At 41.3% G+C, this 19,921-nt stretch overlaps 1 protein-coding gene across 4 annotated transcripts in view; it reads left to right on the top strand.

Moving 5' to 3' along the window:
* The window catches only part of MCC (MCC regulator of Wnt signaling pathway), a 204,642-nt gene extending 185,065 nt beyond the window's left edge, over positions 1–19,577 (top strand). For all 4 annotated transcript variants that reach the window (XM_075272226.1, XM_075272230.1, XM_075272238.1 and 1 more), the window contains 5 exons: positions 2,838–3,072; positions 8,614–8,820; positions 9,908–9,999; positions 17,469–17,591; positions 18,069–19,577. In XM_075272226.1, coding sequence (XP_075128327.1) covers positions 2,838–3,072; positions 8,614–8,820; positions 9,908–9,999; positions 17,469–17,591; positions 18,069–18,249 — 838 coding nt within the window. In that variant the 3' untranslated portion in view covers positions 18,250–19,577. The remainder of the gene's footprint in view (positions 1–2,837; positions 3,073–8,613; positions 8,821–9,907; positions 10,000–17,468; positions 17,592–18,068) is intronic.
* Positions 19,578–19,921: the final 344 nt, after the last annotated feature.

Genomic DNA, 19,921 nt, shown 5'->3' with positions numbered 1-19,921 from the left:
CCACAAAGACATACTGATAGGAAAAATAAGAAATGTACATTGTGATCCCTATATGGGGCTCACAATCTACATAAAAAAAACTCTGCCTCCCATTGACTTCAATGGGAGTTTAAAAAAAAAAAATCTATCAGGTTTGGAGTTTTTGCAACTGTTTTGTCGTGGTCACATGATATGGTGCGTTGCAGTGTGACCATAATGACAATTATTAGATATAGTGACACTATGGGATTTTCACCTCACCATGCAGTACTAGCTGTAAACATTGCCACTATTGTAACACTTTACTGCACATCTCTAGTTTATGTCGATGTAATTTTCCTTCAGTCGTTGTATGTGTAGAATGAAATCTATTTGACTACATTCTTTTATGTCTTGTTACCAGAGGGACTTGGCATTTGCCAGTAGAGGAACTAAACCAGCAATGTACTAGCCAGAACTGTGTTTTGTCGGAAATGTCCTAATTTGATGAGTAAATCCAGTATGAGGTATTGTCAGACTCTCCACTCCAAACCTCTCCACAAACATCCATTCACCTCGGCAATTGCTATTTCATTATTGAAGCCAAGTAATTTGTACAACCGTCATATTTTTAGCTGTGCTCAATACCAGTCAGACGCAGCTAGGAGATTAAGATCTGGAGCGGAGCCTACCATTCTGGATGAGTATTTAAGCAGAATAACCGGAGCCGGAGTGAACATGTAGCAGTCAGCGCAGATAGCCCACAGGGTGCGTAACCATTCCGCCAATATGTGCTCCAGGTATGCAGGTTGGCAAGGTATGGTATATCCAGCAGTGACAGGGTTAGCTGGCAGTCATAGTATTATATTCTCCTCATGATTCAGGGCTTTGTTAATTCTATTCTCTACATGCTTCTCGGCTCTCCTTGCTGACAGATTGACAGCCATTGGCCTAGCTCGGAGCTGAGCAGAAGTTGCTTTTTTTCCAGCCTTGTGTCAGGGGGCTTTGCTTGGCATCTATGGGAGGGGGAGGATTCTGTGAAGACTTTAATAATGAGGGCAGAGAACAGGTTCCAAAATTCAGGATGGAATTCTAATTAAGCAGTTCTGTGAGAATGGACATCAGTCTGTCATAGGGCTCATATTATTGGGTAGTGGGCTCCAGCTCTATTGTCAAAGCTCTGACAATAAAGAATGATGACATTGTTATTATTGACATAGTAAAAACGTGTGAATAGATTAGAATTAAGCGGTTTACAGACCTCATGTGGAAGTTGTATTGGATTAGCCAGTGAATAAGTATAGCAGTGTCCTGTGGAGAAAAGGTGCAAGAGACAGATAACAATATATGCAGGTAATGAGATAAGATCCCTGAAACTATGAAGGTTAGTACAGTGATGTGGGGTAAGTAACATCAGGAGAGAGGGGAGCAGAACCAACTGGGATTTAGAGTTTATTGCAAGTATAGGATTCTTGGAGAAATGGTGGCATTGCTGGAGAGAAAGTGTTACTGAATATGGAGCATTTTACAGGACTCTTGGCCTTTAAGGGGTTGTTCCATAAATGACATTTATCCCATATCTGCAGCTTAGGAGATGTGTCAGGAGATTGTGAACCCAATGCTCCACACAAATGAAGTGCTGGTGTGCCCATACAGTCAGTGCTCCATTAACTTGTATGGGGCTGCCGGGATGGTGATGTCCAGCAGTACCATAGAAGTGAATAGAGCATTCAGGGAAAGTAAGAATAAGGGGAAGAAGTCTGATAAGTTCAGAAGTGTTCCTCTATAATAAGGTATTTTACAAAGGCTCCATTATTTTACACTTATAACGGGAATACTATTTTATATGCTGCTATTATAGATTTATGCAGTTTGTAGAAAGTATAGTGACTATAAAATTCATAGCAGAGTTGTTTCGTTCCTGGATTAGTCACTTTGGGAGATCGGCACGTTGTTTTTTGGGGGGGTTTAAAACTTTTTTTTAAATCAGTAGGTGGATTGGGTGACCGTAAAAGGGAGAGGGGAAAGAGTCTCTTAACATTTCTGAAATTAATGTTTTCCGTCTCCTTTGAGATCAAATCCACTTTTTATTAAAAAAAAAAAAAAAAAAAAGACCTAGAGGAAAGACTTATCCCCAACATAAAAAGCTAGTAGCATATAAAGTATAGCAGATGCTGGGTCAGAACCTCCTTGTTATAGAAAAGTGTTAGGAATAATGATGGCATTTCATCCTGTGTAGTATCTCTTATCTCCCTTTTTTATAGCCCAGGTACAATATTTCGGGTCTGTCATTTTGCCTCTCTGATATAGAAATTGCTGACTGTGCTTGGTGTTTTACAGGGACACATCTGCAGTTCTTTTTCTCTTGAATGGCCAGCCTGTCTCGCATTCACACACAGTACTGACATTGCAACACATCTGAAATGTTCAGCAGTTTTATGGATTGTAGTCAGCAAAGTTTCTATTGACAGTTCTACTCTGCAGAAGTTTTCACTATTGTGTATGCTAAGGGGAAAAAAAATTCCTGTCGTAAATTTACATTGGGAAGTCCTTCAGACTCGATCACTGTTTTTGAACAAGAACTTATGTACATGGCTTAGCCTGTATACTGAGCCTTTACTGCAGTGTACGGAGCCCTGTATGACTTTTAGTAAGGAGCTGCAAAGCACCCGTGCACTGCTGTGCAGGCTCAGCAAGAGACCGACAGGAGATAATGCTTTTCTATATATGGCATCCGATGGAACGTGCCGCAATATTTATTTGGTTTAATTTGCAAAGTAGCCAATGAAATAATATATAAAGTGTGTATTGTTACCTACATGATTTAGGTTAGTTGACAATATCTTACACTCTCCTATTTCTTTCATTTGTCCTTCCAGCACCACAAGTTCTACAGCCAGTAGCTGTGACACAGAGTTTACAAAAGAGGATGAGCAGAGGTTGAAGGATTATATTCAGCAGCTGAAGAACGATCGGGCTGCAGTTAAACTCACTATGCTCGAACTGGAAAGCATCCATATTGATCCTCTGAGCTATGATGTAAAGCCACGGGGAGACAGCCAGAGACTCGACTTGGAGAATGCTGTCTTGATGCAAGAGCTTATGGCCATGAAGGTAATATAAAGAGCCATATGTTCCTCTTACGGCTTTGCTGTCACTATCAATTAATAAATGTGCAGCTCACACAACCAACCTCTGCAAACTTCTAGTTGTCAAGAGACTGTCATTTTTTTCACATCATACTGAGCATATATAGAAGTAAAAGTTAGTAAGGGAGAAAATTGGGGCTCCAGAACTGGGGCCCATCTCTATGGACATAAGTAGGCGATTGGTAATCATTTAATATAAAATCATATATTATATATGTAATGTAAAAGGAATGTTTCATGTATTTTATACAAATTTAAACCAGGTATTTATACATATTATTTTTTATAGTCTATTTTCATTTTATTTAGTTATTTATTTCTCCTTTTTCTGTGTATGATAATGGGGGCTGGCTTTAAGATATGTGCTTTACAGCAGCCAAGTGGACTATGGGATCCTGTTGACGGAACATTCATTGGGTTTAAATACTGATTCGGGAAGCAGATTGGCTGGAGAGTTACACTGAGAGGTGCGTAGGGTTTGTACATCTGGGCTAGAGCTGACATTTCCAACAGCTGCAGCTGCTCCGTCAGTTTGATGATACTCCTGTCTGCCCAGAGTTCTTGATCCATCAGGTCTGACTCTGCTGTAGAAGCTGCAAAAACATGGCATTACTCATCAGTATCTCTCCCAAATGGCAGCCTGAGTTGTCTTCATTTGTCAGTGCTGCAGTGATCCGTTTGTTTGGTGCTTGGATGTCTTTATCTTTCTAGACAAAGCCTTTCCAGAAAAGCAACAATAAGGGAACATGTAGTACTTTGCTCTAGGAATGCAGGCTGTTTGTGTCATGTATTTCCTACATGTTACTATTGATCTGGCATGCAGACTTATAATTCCATTGCATTTGTAGGGGATGCCTCGGCTTTGTTGTGTATGCTATACAGCAGTCATCTAGTGATAGGATTGACTAGTCACTATTAGTCGGTCATGTGACCCCCGACATATTACATTTGGCTAAATCTTGTGATGTTGAGCTGTTGCAGTTTTATTTTGTGAATGTTGTTTAAGAGACCTAAAGCTGATCATTTTCTCATAAGCCGTGTAAAGTGGACATACAGATGTAGCAGGGTTAACCTGAACTTCTGCAGTGTGGTATTTTATCACAGAATACAACTAAAACAATGAAAAGTATTGGAAAAACATTTTTTTCTTCTGCGATAAGATATCATGCTTCAGACGTTTATCCAATTGCAGAGGTTTGAGCTAAGTCTGTTACATCTGTATATGAGGCATGTGTTCATCTCAATGTTCAGTTTTAGTACATTATACGCCTAGAAGTTTGGTTATGCTGTCAGTATATTTGTTAATATGTTTTCTGCATATTTTGGTATATTCAGAATATTTTGGGGTAAGTGTATGTCCATTTACACAGTATGTTTATGTACCTACTAGCCTCTGCCCACGACTTCGTCTGCGGGTTGTTGGCATTGATGATCTGCCTATATTCAGCAAATTGCTGCCGTCGATGGTTTGCCTGCTCTGGCATTTTGGCAGCTTGCAACCTGTCCTGCTGCTGACCTTGTTCCTCACACCGTGCCTGTGATTGTTCCGGCATTTCAGCAGCTCGCTGGGATGCCATATAATGAGCATGTTGTTGATGTTGATGATCCACCTGCTCCAGCGTTTCGACAGCTATCAAGCTGGCCTGCTGCTGAACTCGTTCCTCGCGATGTGCCTGTAATTGTTCTGGTATGTCAGCAGCGCTCTGGGACGCCATATAATGAGCGTGTTGTTGACGTTGATGATCCACATGCTCCAGCGTTTTCGCAGATCTCAAGCTGGCCTGTTGCTGAACTTGTTTCTTCCACTATGCCTGTGATTGTTCCGGCATCTTAGCACTTCATTGGAACGTCATATAATGAGCGTCTTGCTGGTGTTGATGATCCGCCTGGTGCGGCGTTTCAGCAGCTGTCAAGCTGGCCTGCCGCTAAACTCATTCCTCGAGCTGTGCCCATGAGTATTCTGGTATCTCAGCAGCTCGCTGGGACACCATATACTGAGTGTGTTGTTGGGGTCGATGATCCCCATCAGCTCTGCTAGAGGAGAACTCTGTGACTTCTAGCTACCTTCATAACTCTTGTTTGCGACAAATTAGATTTTCTTTTTTCAGGCATGTTGAAAATTCGCAAACTGCCAATTTGGTTTAAAGGTGTTTGTCCATGTCAGTTTGTCATCAGTGACTGAAGCAGATCAGATAATATGCAAATGCATGAACACACACCACTGAGGGGTAACTGTGTTTACACAGAGAGATAACCGCCCTGGCTTTCTCAGAAGCTGAGATAAGAGCAGTGTAATATAGTATAGGAATATAAATTCATAACAGTTGTGAAGCCATGTCATTTACTGGGATAAAAAGTAGCCTATATGTTAATTGAGGTTACAATCTATCTATGTGCCAAATGTCATTCAAATCCGTTCAGCCGTTTTTGCGTGATTGACTAACAAACATCCAAACACACAAACTTTCACATTTATAATATTGGTAGGATTACATTGCTATTACATGATTCCAGGCAATTTACTAAAACAAGGTTATAGATATTAACATGCCATGCATTACTGAGATGAGGAAAAACTTTTCTGTAGCTGTGTATCTTATGTGCCCTTTCTGCCAAAGCCCTGTGGGATTTATGTTGTAGCAATGAGGGGATTTAAATGTTTCTAGGCTGCTTGTTATCTGGCGGTGTATCATGACCATTATATTAGTAGAGCGGCAGATGGGATTGGAAGAAATTGTGGATTTCTCGTAAATGGTGTTGAATTATAGTACATGCTGCCATCAGAAATGTGAGCCTTCTTCTGTGGTTCCAAGCATAAGACCCGCTATGCAGTATGAAATAATAATTATATGTAATAATGTAAAGAATATAATCAAACATGACAAATCGAATACACAGCATGAAGTGGAGAGATGTTTTCCAGGACACAACTTGCTTTGGAAGAAATACAACGAAGATACTAAATTACATGTTATAGTTCATAGGAAACAAGTATATAAGTATAGATACAAAAGAAAATAAGCAATAGTAACCATCAACATTGCAATTCCAGTTGTAGATAGAATTTGCACGACATGATCCGTAGCTGAATGCGCTGAGATAATGCGGTCTAGATGCTATCTGCTCTGAACTGCATCTGCATAAAAAATGATGGTGGGTTTCCAACAAGGAAGTGACCTCTTATTTACACGAAGATATAATATACAATATATGAATATCTGAATGCGGCACCGGAATTGTAATTCATATACAGGCTTAAAAAAAAAAAAAAAAAATTACATTTAGTAACCTCCTATGCACACCATAGCCATAAGAATAAGATTTAGATAAAGTGTTAGTGTGTTGGCCTATATACAAGAAACCTGAATCTTGTTACTATGTCCATATCTGATGCGTAGTGTGCTATTGTATATTAGCATAATACAATGTAAAAAACATAATCAGCGCAGTATACATATTGCAGAGGGCCTTCCTTCCTGTACCCTAACAAGAAATGAAGATTTACAGCGGCTGCGCTATTTCCTGAGCACAGCTGTTTATCTCATTTGTTCTAGCAAGCCTCCCCTATCTAATAGAGTCTTCATTATAAGCACATGGCGTAAGTGATGTTTATTCAATAGCATTTAATAAATGTCTACGCGTCGTCTTCTGAGGACAGCTTTTAATTCAGCGGATACAAGGAGAACAAATACCACTCAGATAAAGCTTCGAAGTACTTCTAGTGCCATCCACATCACAGATGCTGCAAAGACTGAAGTCCAGCTGCAAACACTAGTCTCCGAAATGTATAGCCCTCTGTAGAGGAGATATAACAGCCAATTATGTTATTGTATTCTATACGCCCTGCTACCTCAGTCACACAATATATTCTCCATACAGCCTTAGTAGCTGCCTCTAGCAGGCAGGTTAAGATGTGTCATTACTTTACCTATGTGGTCTGGAAAAAAATATCCACTAAGCGGCAGCGTGACAATAGCTGAGGAACAGCCTGCGAACTCCTCGCTCCCCAGGGATTATAATGAAAGCATGTGGAGCACTGACAAATAAGATCTCGTCTGTAGAAAGAGCGAGACTATCTCACCAGCCTGAGCTAGATGGAAGAAGAATGAATAAAGAGGCACTTCAGATGTAGCGCTTCATACATGGCTATGCCTGTGGGCTGCATACGCTGTGATGGCTACTTAATTCATTAACCTGCAAAGAGCGGTTTCATACAAATGTATTCATTCATTGAGACTATGGTCCTTTCAAGGATGCATTTACCTACTTGGGGTCAGTCCATCATATTAGCTCTTTAGATATGAGCAGAGCATCAAGCTTATTCACAATATATTTTTCAGTGTTTAAACCCCTGTATAATTTAAGCTAGGGCTACCCGGTGTATTTTTGCTGTATGACATTAAAGGGATTCTATCATTAAAATCACATTTTTTTGTTGATCACCCGTAGGAATAGCCTTAAGAAAGGCTATTCTTCTCCTACCTTTAGATGTCTTCGCCACCGTTCAGTAGAAATCCCGGTTTTCGTCTGTATGCAAATGAGTTCTCTTGCAGCACTGGGGGCGGTCCCCAGTGCTCAAACAGCACTGGGGGCGTGCCCGATGCTGCGAGAGAAATCTCCAGCGCTGCCTCGATCTTCTTCAGGAATGGCCTCTCTGCGCGTCTTCTTCCGGCGCTGGCTTCAAACTTCTGTGCATGCCTGGCTCTGCCGTCGGGCCTCAGGCAGAGCCAACTGTGCATGTCCACCTTGTTTAAGCGGCCATTTTCTTGTGGCCGCTTACACAGTAAGCTGGGGTAAACGACCACAAAAAAAAGTTGCACACATGTGCAGTCAGCTCTCCCTGAGTTCCGATGGCAGAGCCGACTGCGCATGTGTAGAAGTTTGAACCCAGCTCCGGAAGAAGATGCGCTTTAGATAGTAGATATCACATTCCCATTCGCAAATAATGAATAGTGCATGTAGTTGTGTGGATATCCAGCAGGGCTCTGACTACTTTCGGTCACGGGCGTGGCACCCTGCGGTTCGCAGCACATTCACTATCATTAGGTGCAATGTAGCTGCAAAGCATTGTGCACTTATGTCATGGAAATACATGTTGCTGCGTAGTACTAGCGTTATTTCCTGGAATGTTTGTATTAACAGAGATTTGCAGGAGTTAGAGAAGATGTTAATCCACTTCATGTCAATATAATCCCTATTAACCACTATGTAGTAGTTTACTCAAGTATTCACTTATTCTATGGATTTGTGTGTCTGTAATGATTTTCATTGACACTGACAATGTCTACAAGCACCGACTGAATAGAACGCATATAAAGCACAAGACATAATCACAGTCAGAGATCTACAGAACAGCTGGGACAACTGCATGTTTCATGTGCATTGGCAAGTCCCTGTCTCGGTATAACTAATATGGCAGATTACCAAGCTTCTACCATTAAAGAATAAATGGTTCTCTTATTGCTGTGACCTGTGAGTTAACCTTGTGCTTGTCTTTTGATGTCAGGAAGAAATGGCTGAACTCAAGGCACAGTTGTACTTGCTGGAGAAAGAGAAGAAAGCTATGGAACTTAAATTGAGTACTCGAGATGCCCAGGAGCAGGCCTACCTTGTACACATTGAGCACCTGAAATCTGAAGTGGAAGAGCAGAAGGAGCAGAGAATGCGGTCACTGAGTTCAACCAGCAGCAGTGGCAAAGACAAGATGGGAAAGGTGGGGAGCGGATCAGAGACGTCTTCATACTCTTAGCATACTTAAGTCTCAGAGAAGCAGATTTACCTGTAACATTGTTAGAATGATACATCACAAAGATTTTGTCACATGATTTGACCACATTGGCACATAATACGTAAGATGTTGTGCACAAATCACAATGTACTTGGCACAGCAACAACTATTGTGTGCCAGGTAATTCAGTTAGCGCAGCTCCTGACATACAGAACAAGATGGAGCATGCTAATATGGTACACCTCACTTGTTCTTCTTCTCTGGAGTCATTTACTGAACATATATGCCCTTGTCTGTTTCGCTTGTAAGTGGATTTTATTGTATAGACAGATACAGTTTACAAAACAACCATAGTAAGTGAAAGGCTGTATGTAGGCTACTGTTATATATTTTACACATATCAACAGTTAATATGTAACCTCTTTATTTTGTTTTGTTCAATATCTTGTTACTTGGTGATGGACTGATTTGTTAAAGGGCTTGTCAAAGATCAACCAAAAAAAAGCAATGGGGCTACTGGTCTAAAATCATACAAAGAATTACCTACTGGATCCCCTGTCTCATCTGCACAGCTCCTGGGGCTTCTTGGATATCTATCTTTACAGTAAAGCCTGGACTTTATGCTCTTCTGGGAGATTTACAAGGCCAGGGGACTCTGGCATAGGCAGTGATAAAACGTAGAATTCAGAAAAGTGCTGTATTTAATTTTCAGGGGCTGTGAGACTTTCTTAAAGGGCTTCTGTGGTGTCTTTTGGGTGTAAGGATTATGGCTTAAGGTGAAGATGGTTGGGGTGGTGAAAATGGGTTCTAGGTATAGTTTAGGGTGGTGAATCGCTTGCCTCAGCAGTCAAGTGCGTTGACATGACATCTGACCTGTAGCATAGTAAAAAAAACAGACTGTCCAATGCCAGTCTCGCTAATAGGTAAGTAATTCTTATTTTATTGCATTTCCCAGCCCCATTGCCCCCTTTTTGGTTGATTCTGGAAAAAAAAACCTTTAATGATTGATATATATTAGTTTTACATGGGATTCAATATAACTACATATCTTGTCACAACCTTTCTCCCATAGGATTCCATAGATGGCACATCTTTGTCCTTGTCTGAGTTGAGAACTTACAATGATGCTGAACTAGCTACAGAGCTCACAAGTGCACTGAAAAGGTAAGATCAGCAAGATGGGAAAGAATAGCTAGAAATGTTCCTGTGGTTAGGGCATTGCGAGCTTGTGGGATGTGGTTGTAAAGCGCCATCTGAAATTACCTGGACTAAGATGGCTCTGTAATGTAACTTAGGTTACCTGATATGGGAATGCTCTTCAGCCACTCTTCCTCTTCATGGTTTCGGCTCTACTCATCTCAACTCAGCTTTGTTGGGATACTAAGCAAAGTACTTGAGATAGCACTTGGAGCTGTCATGACGTCATTGTGCAGTAAGTGTCAGCCAATCAGGGCTGAGCAGTGTTTGGACATGGGATCTTCTAGTACTGTTTGGCAAACTAGCTACATAGCCTGAAGTAAGTGCTACAATGTACCCAGTATCTAGTACTTTTTGGAACTTTTTCACAGTGGAAAAAAGCAATAGTGGGTAAAGGTAAGGAAGTGGTAAAGAAAGCATTATTCTGATGATCTCACTCCTAGTACGTCAGCTGTGCCATATTGGTCAGCCACTAATAGCTCCTGCACACCTTACAACAATAGTCACTATAAGAGAAGGCCTTGATGATACTTCATTGAGGAATAAAGGCAGCAGTATCATGTAAAACAAAGGTTACATTAGCAAGAGGGCTTGGATATCAGAGTCAGATTTCATGAAATCTGTGTTGCTCATCATACCATAAATAACTATTGTAGCATATGTTCTGTGTTAGTGCTTTATCTCCTGCGTTTACCCTTATAGTTTTTGTTTTTCTGTGGACATCTTCTATAATGATTTGCCAGCTATGACAGCTGAGCAGTTGTGTAACATGGGAGAGAACCTTTAGTTAGGATGTATCCACTTCTGCATTGTCTGTTCCACGTGTGCGGTAATGCAGCGAGCGGTGAGAAGGACCAGAGTCTCCAGTGGCATCACAACATCTGCTTCTGTAGTTCTGCTCAGCGAGAAGCTGGCAAGTCCTATAGAGATGTTACATTTGGCTTCATGATGTCTGCAACATGCTGTTAGAATTTACCACATTGAAATCCTGGCTGTGTATCAAAAAGTGGGAAACGAAGCGTCATAATTTATGGCTACATGTGTATGTTACAGTGCATCAGTATGAAAGGGGAATCCGAGCTGAGCTGTTTTTTTGCAAGTAAAATTGCAAAAGAAGGCGATGTGATAGTGTGTGTCATCAATTTGATATTAACAAACAATAAAGCTAACAATATACTTATTAACAAGTATATTGCATTATGAATTTAGGCTGTGTTCACACGTGCATTGATGGCTCCATTTTTAAGTCTGAATTATTTCATGGTGAAAATAGTACAGCATGCAGCAACACGGAGTGTAATGGAGGGCAAATTCTGTGACAAAAAGTATATGTAACTCATGTGGATTTTACATCTGTTTTGTGATGGATTTTTCTGCTGCAGAATACTGTGTGGGTAAATATACCCTAAGGGCCTCAAAATCTGCCTCCATACAATGGTGGTCTATGGAGACTGCTAACTTTTTTTTTTTCTGCTAGCAGAAAAAAGAAGCGACATGACCTTTCTTCAGGCGGATTCCGCCTGAGGAAAACAATAGAAGTGAATGGGAGGCGAAAAACGCCTAGCTTTTTTTTTTTGCAAAAAACAGCGACTGAAAATGCCTAGCATTTTTTTTTTTATAGTCCATTCACTTTAGGGGAGGAGAAAACCGCCTGGCGTTTTCTGAAGTGGTTTTTACCAAAAACTGCTCCAGAAAACGCCTCAAGGTAAAAAAAAAACCGCTTCCTAATTAGGAAGCTGTTTTTTTCGGGACCAAGATAAGCCAGGTGGTTTTTAGGTGTGAACTAGCCAGGGTCCATTCACACACAGTTTTTTGGCGAAGATTTTGGCACTGAATCGGTGTCAGAATCCATGTGGAAAAAAAAGCCTCCTGATAGTGTTCTATGGGTTCCGCTAGCTTTTTTTTTTCCGCTAGCGGACTTCTTTTGCTAGCGGGAAAAAAAGCTTCCTTCAGGCAGATGCTAAAACCAACGCAGTCAATGGGAGGTGGAAAATCCATGTGGAATTGGCAAATATCCTAATTCCTGAAGCGGATTTTTTCCTCGCCAAAATCCTCACCAAAAAAACTCTGTGTGAATGGACCCTTAGGGTATGTTCACATGAAAGAATTTGGAGCAGATATTGAGGTGGGTTCCATCTTGAATCTGCCTCCCGTTGCTTTCAAACACAGAATTGCTCTTTCTTGGCACTCAGTGTCGACTGCACTTTTGGAAGGTCACACAGGCTTCATCACTCTAAGGCTACGAGCGCATCTGCGTTGGACTATAGGCACCTGAAATCAGTGGACAAAAATGTATGACAGTTTCATCTGCTGCTTAAAATGAATGAACCCCATAGCAGCCCATCTGTCCATTGTTCTGGTCCTCCCCTGGACCAAAAACAGCCGACAGCTAATGCTAGTGTGAAACTAGGGTTAGTCTAATGTGATGTCAGTTAAAAAATTAGGAATTAGTTTATTGGTTTTATTATATTTATTAAAGGTTAGTTGTTTATAATGGGTAAACTCTGATATGAGACACTTCTCTAGGGGGACTTCTCTCTTGTTCATGTCTACTGAGGAAGAGCGGTGTTATTCTTGTACTTGGTATTGATAAGTGTATGGGGTGTGTTATGGACAGTGTTTAACCCTTGGAAGTACTTGTCATTGCCAGTTTTCTGACATTTTTCCACTAGCGTGTCATTGACGCTGTGTTGTACCTGCCCATTTTGGTGAATGTTCTGTTGGTGGTTGCTATGGAGGTAGATTTGGAGGGTATATGTACCATAAGCGTTAGTAATGACAGCACAGCAATTAGAAACTTATTAAAAATGAGTAGAACGAGATATAGTCCCACCCAGATGTAGTGTCAGAAATGGTGTCATCGTAGTACCAAGTGTATCAGTGGGAGAGAAAATCTTCAGATATAGGAGTCTCCATCACAAATGCCAGAAAAAAAATGAAGCATCGTGCAGCGCTATTTCTTCTGTTAGAATGACGGGCATTATGATAGAAACCACACAGCCTCCATCATTGTCAGAGTGGTCTCTCTGGTGCCGTTGGTATCTATGTAATGGATTTGGCACAGCCATCAATTTCGTTTTGTTGCTTCTGTGAACAGAACAACAGGATTGCCGAAGGCTCACATGAGCAAACCCTTACAGACATGTGATCTGTTATGTATGAAAGAACTTGAACGTAAGTAGTATAGACCAGTCCCTGGCCACAATGCTGGGCATAGGATATGACCGTGCCTCCTGTGCCCAGTATATTGGATGTTATGATTTAGGCAGTCTAATAACATGTGTATTGTTGGGGGGTGTTTATGGCGCTGTATTCAGTCACATACGGGCACTTTTTATACTTTTTCTATGGCTGAGGTCATTTGCTGGCTGCCCCCAGTCCGGGCTCCCGTAGTGGCATTGTGACAAATGCGGTCTCTGAGTTACAAGCTTTTATATTTAGAGCCTGAAATGCCATTTTGGTACCTCTCAAGGAAATGTAATTGAAATCTTTTCCCTGTCACTGAATGTTCTTCCTCTTGAATGAATTGAAGATTACAGCATTTTGCTTACTTGTGCTTGCAGCCTGCGTTCCCTTCCAGTGACTGTGGAACTTATCATATTAAAATGCATTTGTACCTTCATTCACAAACCTGCTTTGTCGACTGTTTAGTTGCTTTCATGTTTGTTGTGTTTTTTACAGAAGTGTAGACCCATCTTACTATATTGGACACTGCACACAATAATCAGGTTTACAGTTTTGATAACCAGAAATGTTTCCACAATATCCATACTTCTATGATATCTCAGTTGCATGGACAGGATTCTCTATGTCAGGGATAACGCAACTTCTTCCCAATCAAGGGCCATTGTCAGACAGATCCACTTCCAAGGGTCTCAGTAAAACTTAAAAAGGGTATTTACATGTGGGACATTTGTGCCATATGTAAAGTATGTGCCATAATTCTGATGGGTGACTACCGCATTTTGGTACTCCCATGTATCAGGGAAAATTGGGGTCCTTTTCTTTCCTGTTAACGCTTCTTAAAGGTATTGGAACTTGTCATATGCAGACAATGCAGAACTATGCAGACTCTCTCTGTTGTACTTTATGCAGGTTGGTGAAACTACTCCCATAAACTGCAATGAAGATAGTTGCATGCATGACCATGTTACCACTTTTTCTAGAGTTGTACATTCGTTAGAAGACCCCCATTCTGCCAGTATATGGAGGTGTCAGAGAAGACCCCACTCCGTGCTCCGGTGCCAATACTTTTCACTATGACGTGGGTAACGCATTTAAAGGGATCCTATCATACAAACGCTTTTTTTTCTGAGTAACACGTCGGAGTAGCCTTAAGAAAGACTATTCTTCTCCTACCTTTCGTTGTCTACTCCACACCACCGTTCACTTGAAATCCCGTTTTTTGTCGGTATGCAAATGTATCATGTTTTCTTCAGGGATGTGCAAGAACTTACTGGCTGTGGGAAGGAGTTATGTATGGTGGTTGATACACACTTAATGCACATACTGTACTTAGAATGTGTCCATGTGAGACTGTGAGTGACTTATCTTCTACATATAGTGGTGTATATTGCTGATTATGATATATTGCTATAGAAGGAGTATCATGTATAGTACAAGCCTGATATCATTACCATACATGACGCCTGCTGTACTTATGTTAGCTGGATTTATATAGTGGCGCTTTCTACCTTGCCGTATGACTGGCTGAAGAGTAAAGCCGTACACTGTATCTATTAGCTCGTGTTCTCCATTAAATAAATGGCGTTTAGCTGTCTTGCCATGCTACACAATAAGTGGCGTCTATAAATGTGCTGAGCTCTCCCACACTCTGCGGCTGCTCCGGTAATTATTTGTGTAATTAATACAATGACAATGTCTGCATGCTGTGCCCTCCACACATCTGCCATGTCAGCTGAGGCGGCAGCGCGTTCTCCTCCGAGGATGCCCTTTCTTTGTGGTGTCATAGCTCTATAACAGCCATACTTGTCCTCACCTCCAGCAGGGCAGGGTTATATTTGTGGGTCATAGTCCATGTAAAGATCATCAAGGCCTTATGGGCTGACGATACTTTAATGTGTTTAATGCCCTATTTTAATAGAGGTTAATAACATTCATGAGTGTCATTAAATACCCATCACTGGAGTGCAATGAAAAATGCTTTCGTTTCACCATGACTTGGTTACATAAAGCTTTGCTATCCCTTCATCTCAGACAATACTGAGCTTTTTGGATAATTTCAGCTTAACAGTCAATGGGCCATGTCTAGTGGTTTTAGTTATTTCTAGGCACTTTCCTGATCTTCAGGCTCATATTGCTTGTTTGAGACCCTTTTTAATTATTAAAATAAAATATATAAGATGTTTCTATTAAATTGTGCTTAATGCAATACAAAGGATGGATTTCCTTTATATACAGTTCTCTAATGTACTATGGAAATCTCCAGCTGTATACAGCTGTGGAGTGGCAGAGATATTCCCAATAGCAAACCTTGTATGAGGACAAGACAGTTTTACATCCGGTGTTACCTGTACTACAGTATAGTCAGGGGATGTCATTGACTCCTCAGCTGTCCTTCATGGGCTGCAAGATCAACCATGTCATAAGCAGGAGGAATTCAGCAAATATGCTTATTTTATGGATATACTTGTCTTATTAGTTCAGGTGTATAAGTCAGTGTCACCGGGGGTTGAGAACCATCCTTGATATCAAAACATATCACATGTGTGTGGTCCCAGAAAAAAACATAGGTGTATATGTCAGAATTAATTAATATAAAACTTTGGGGGGGTTATATAATGCTTGGCTGCTATTTTATGATCTAAACTCCAGTTTTCAGGTTTTGCCTTGTTATAGAATATGATGGTTCATTACACAGAAATGTTGTATATATCGTATGATGGAGAAAGAAACGCTGAATAAATACTAAGCCTACAGTATATCTGCACCACGATGAGACTGCACCGCAGTATGACCTTCTATTAGACGGATGCCTTAGACTTCATCCTCAGAATATACCAAATGGCTTCCACTCTACTCCCTTTTACCTCCTTACATCCAATGTTTTTGGTGGCTGCTTAAAGGGATTCTACCATTAAACTACCTTTTTTTCTAATGAACACGTCGGAATAGCCTTAAGAAAGGCTATTCGTCTCCTACCTTTAGACGTGGTCTCCGCTGCGCCGTTCCGTAGAAATACCGGTTTTAACCGGTATGCAAATGAGCTCTCCGCAGCAATGAGGGCGGGCCCCAGCGCTGAAACACCGATGAGCGCGTCCCCATTGCTGCCCAGAGCTCTTTCCTGCGCCGCCTCCTTCTTCTGCAGCAACTCCATCTCTTCTGGCTTCTCTTGCTCTTGTAGTTCGATACAGGAGCATAGAGAGGCCACCCCAAAATGGCCATCGGCCAGCTCCTGTATTGAACTGCAAGAGCGGCTACCCAAAAATGGCTGCCGACCGGCTCCTGTATTGAACTGCAAGAGCGGCTACCAAAAAATGGCCGCCCTCTTTGCTGCGGAGAGCTCATTTGCATACCGGTTAAAACCGGTATTTCTACGGAACGGCGCGGCGGAGACCATGTCTAAAGGTAGGAAACGAATAGCCTTTCTTAAGGCTATTCCGACGTGTTCATTAGAAAAAAAGGTAGTTTAATGGTAGAATCCCTTTAAATTGTGGACACAATAAATCTATCATGTATAGAAAGTCAACTTTGAGTGCCAGAAATGTCTTATCTTTAGACAGATGCCTAATTCATATAAGATACTACACATTGTCAATCAGGTTCAGGCACGGCTGTTTTCTGGCCACATCACTGCCCTTTGTTGTGAACCACTGGCACTTGTTACACCAACCAACCTCTCTGGCATCAGATGTGTTAAAATTATCAAGAGATGCCCCTTGTAATAGTTATGGGGCATCTTGGGTAATTTGTGCACCTGACTCAAGGCACAGAAAGCCTTTAGTGAAAAATCACATTTTGATCAGCACAAATTAGCAAAACTTAATTATTATTTTTTGTATTTATTTTTTTAATGTCCTCAAAATTTGCCACCAATGTATTTCAGGGCTTGTACTACCGTAAACTGCTCTTTGCTTTTATGGAAATAGTGACACCTACTGGCCATATTATAAAAGACATTTAGAAGCGATTACCAGCCTGCAGGTCTCTTGCTAGACTTGCTTAGGACATTACATCATTTCTACAATACAGAGTTCCAGTAGCGGGCAGTCACTTGTACATAGAGACATACAGGGGTTGTAACATCAGTGTTTGCGGGTGTCTCCAGCTTAGCTCCTAGGTATGATCAGTCTTTCTCATTGTGTATATACAGTAGTTTGGGATGTCAGTGAGATGGCGGGGCTTCCTGGTCATCCTGCAGCACTTACGACATCTCCCAGCACCTCACATAAATGTGTTTTATTTTTCATCTGCAGGGAAAAGAAGCTGAAGTCTCGGGCTCAGGAGCTGGTGAGCGCCCTAGAAAGACTCACAAAGAGCAGTGAGATCCGACATCAGCAGTCAGCAGAGTTTGTCAATGACTTGAAGAGAGCAAATAGGTCAGTGACAACTTTTCTAGAAATATAAAAGAATTATAAAAAAAAGAGAGAGAGTGGTTGTTCCAGGTATAAATTGATCCCTGAAAGGAAACTAAACATTACATGAGCTGCATATAAAGCAGTGAGCTGTCTATGTACTGCTCAGATGTGCAGCGCCCTCTAGAGGCACCATAGCTTTGACTAATTCGGCGATTCTGAATGCTGGACCTCTCTTAATAACTCAGAAGTTTTTTCTATGTAAGGGAGCCTTCACACGGAGTAAACGCGTGTGTATTTTTGCAAAATACACCTGTAAAAATACGCCTGTAAAATGTCATTTAAGTCAATGGGAGTCTTATTTTTAAATGTGTATTTTGCAAAAATACATGCGCGTTTATGCCGTGTGAAGGCTCCCTAACTGAGATAACACTTTTCCCCCTAGTTTTAGTGTTACCATTAAGATACTGTAATATATCTACTATTTTATTTCCTGAGCAGCAACCTTGTGGCAGCTTATGAAAAGGCAAAGAAGAAGCATCAGAATAAACTGAAAAAACTGGAGTCCCAGATGATGGCGATGGTGGAGAGACATGAGACACAAGTGCGGATGCTGAAGCAGAGGATAGCTTTACTGGAAGAGGAGAACTCCAGACCTCACACGAATGAGACCTCTCTGTGAAGCCGCCTGCAATACACTGTAATGGCTTCCTCTGCCTGCTCCTGGGGGTGACTGGATGTACCGTACCCTCGCTCTCCACGTACTGCTGGCAGGATCACATGGATATACACATCCTTGCAGTGATGGTGCAGATACTCTTCTGTTTGTAAGACACCCATGTGTGCCAAAAGCATGTGCACTTGCACAAGAGGAGACGTGACGTCATGTGTGGTATTCCAGCAGAACTGAATGCTCCTGAGCGAAGCTGCATCTTGTATGTATGAGTCTGAAAACTTTCCTGCTACTCTTGTAGACTCAGAGAGCTGCCATCTCTACCAGCAAAAACTAAGACTGATCTACTGGGGAGAGGATTCTCCAGTGTCTTCTACCAATACATTGAAACGCTGCATCAGCTCAGCCTCATGGGTGCTCACCTGACAGCTTTAATACATTCATATAGACTGGTGCAGAGGCTGTTTTTCTTAGTACACTGTGAGTAAAAGTGCTTTGAGTTTCTTTCTTCCGGGAGCTGTCAAAATATATTCATAGCCTATTTTTTTATGTTTTGCTTTTTAATATATACAGAATATTGTGTTTGCTGAAGTGTAAGCCAACCACTTACACTAGAATACTCTGCTGATAACAAGTGCAGACGACCTTTACATTACCTGGGGGTCAGAGGTGGGACCTGAGGACATTGGGTGGTGATTATAGAGAGGCCGTCTCTTCTGCTCACTATACATACATATGTATCCGTCACAAGAACAGTAAGGACAGCTGTTTATGGTTAGTCAGGACCACGGTGTTCAGTCCAGTTTCTTTTCTATGGCGTCTTGCGTATATAGTCTTTCTCCTGTCAGTCGCTCACAGTAGGTTGGGAGTTGTGAGGAAATGTGAATGCAGCCAGTTATATGATACAACTCCCGGGTCCGCCTGTCCTGTGTCGCTCATCTGTAAAATTAAGATGCACTTTAAATAATTTTTGTTATAAGTCCTTATTTTAGTACATATTACAGATGACCTTTTATTATTCCAGTGTAATGTCTATAAAAAAACCAAACATGTGACCTGCACATTCCGTCCCTGGGCCAGTGACTCCGAACTAGAAATGTACCTTATACCACCCATACCTGCGGGGTTGAAGAAACTCCTCTAAATAGGAAGAACCTGATGCAAGTGTCAGCCCATCCCAAATTCTGCCTGTCGTATAGAAAGGAGTTTGGTGCGGTTCTGTGCACTGGTTGTCAGCCTAGGAGAATAAATACCCCAGTGCACTGAATGATGTCATATTACCGCAGGAGGAATCTAGTGGAATTACATTTCATCATTTATTCAGGGAGATTGTTATAGATCCAAATTACCAGTCTAAGGCTAAAGCCCCACGTAGTGAGATATAGCAAAAAAACAATGTGGGAAAAAATTCTTCAGAAATGCATTGCATTTCTTTTCCTGCAGTTTCCCATAGGCATGCTATAAACCCAGCCTTTCCACTGCTGATTTTTTTCTGCAATGTGTGGATGGGATTAACCAGAAAGTAATTCATATAATACGTATACTTTTTGCAACGTGAGCCCCCAGCCTTAAAGAGGTATTGTGGGGCGTTTATGGCTCATCTTCAGCATATGTTATAAATATCCGATAGATGTGGGTCCCACCGATCTTAAAGAAGACCTTTCATGTCCTCAGGCACATG

This window comes from Leptodactylus fuscus, chromosome 1 (genome assembly GCF_031893055.1).
Source record: "Leptodactylus fuscus isolate aLepFus1 chromosome 1, aLepFus1.hap2, whole genome shotgun sequence".
NCBI lineage: Eukaryota > Metazoa > Chordata > Amphibia > Anura > Leptodactylidae > Leptodactylus > Leptodactylus fuscus.
Note: the sequence above shows the minus strand (reverse complement) of the source record. Positions and strands in the feature narration are given on the sequence as shown.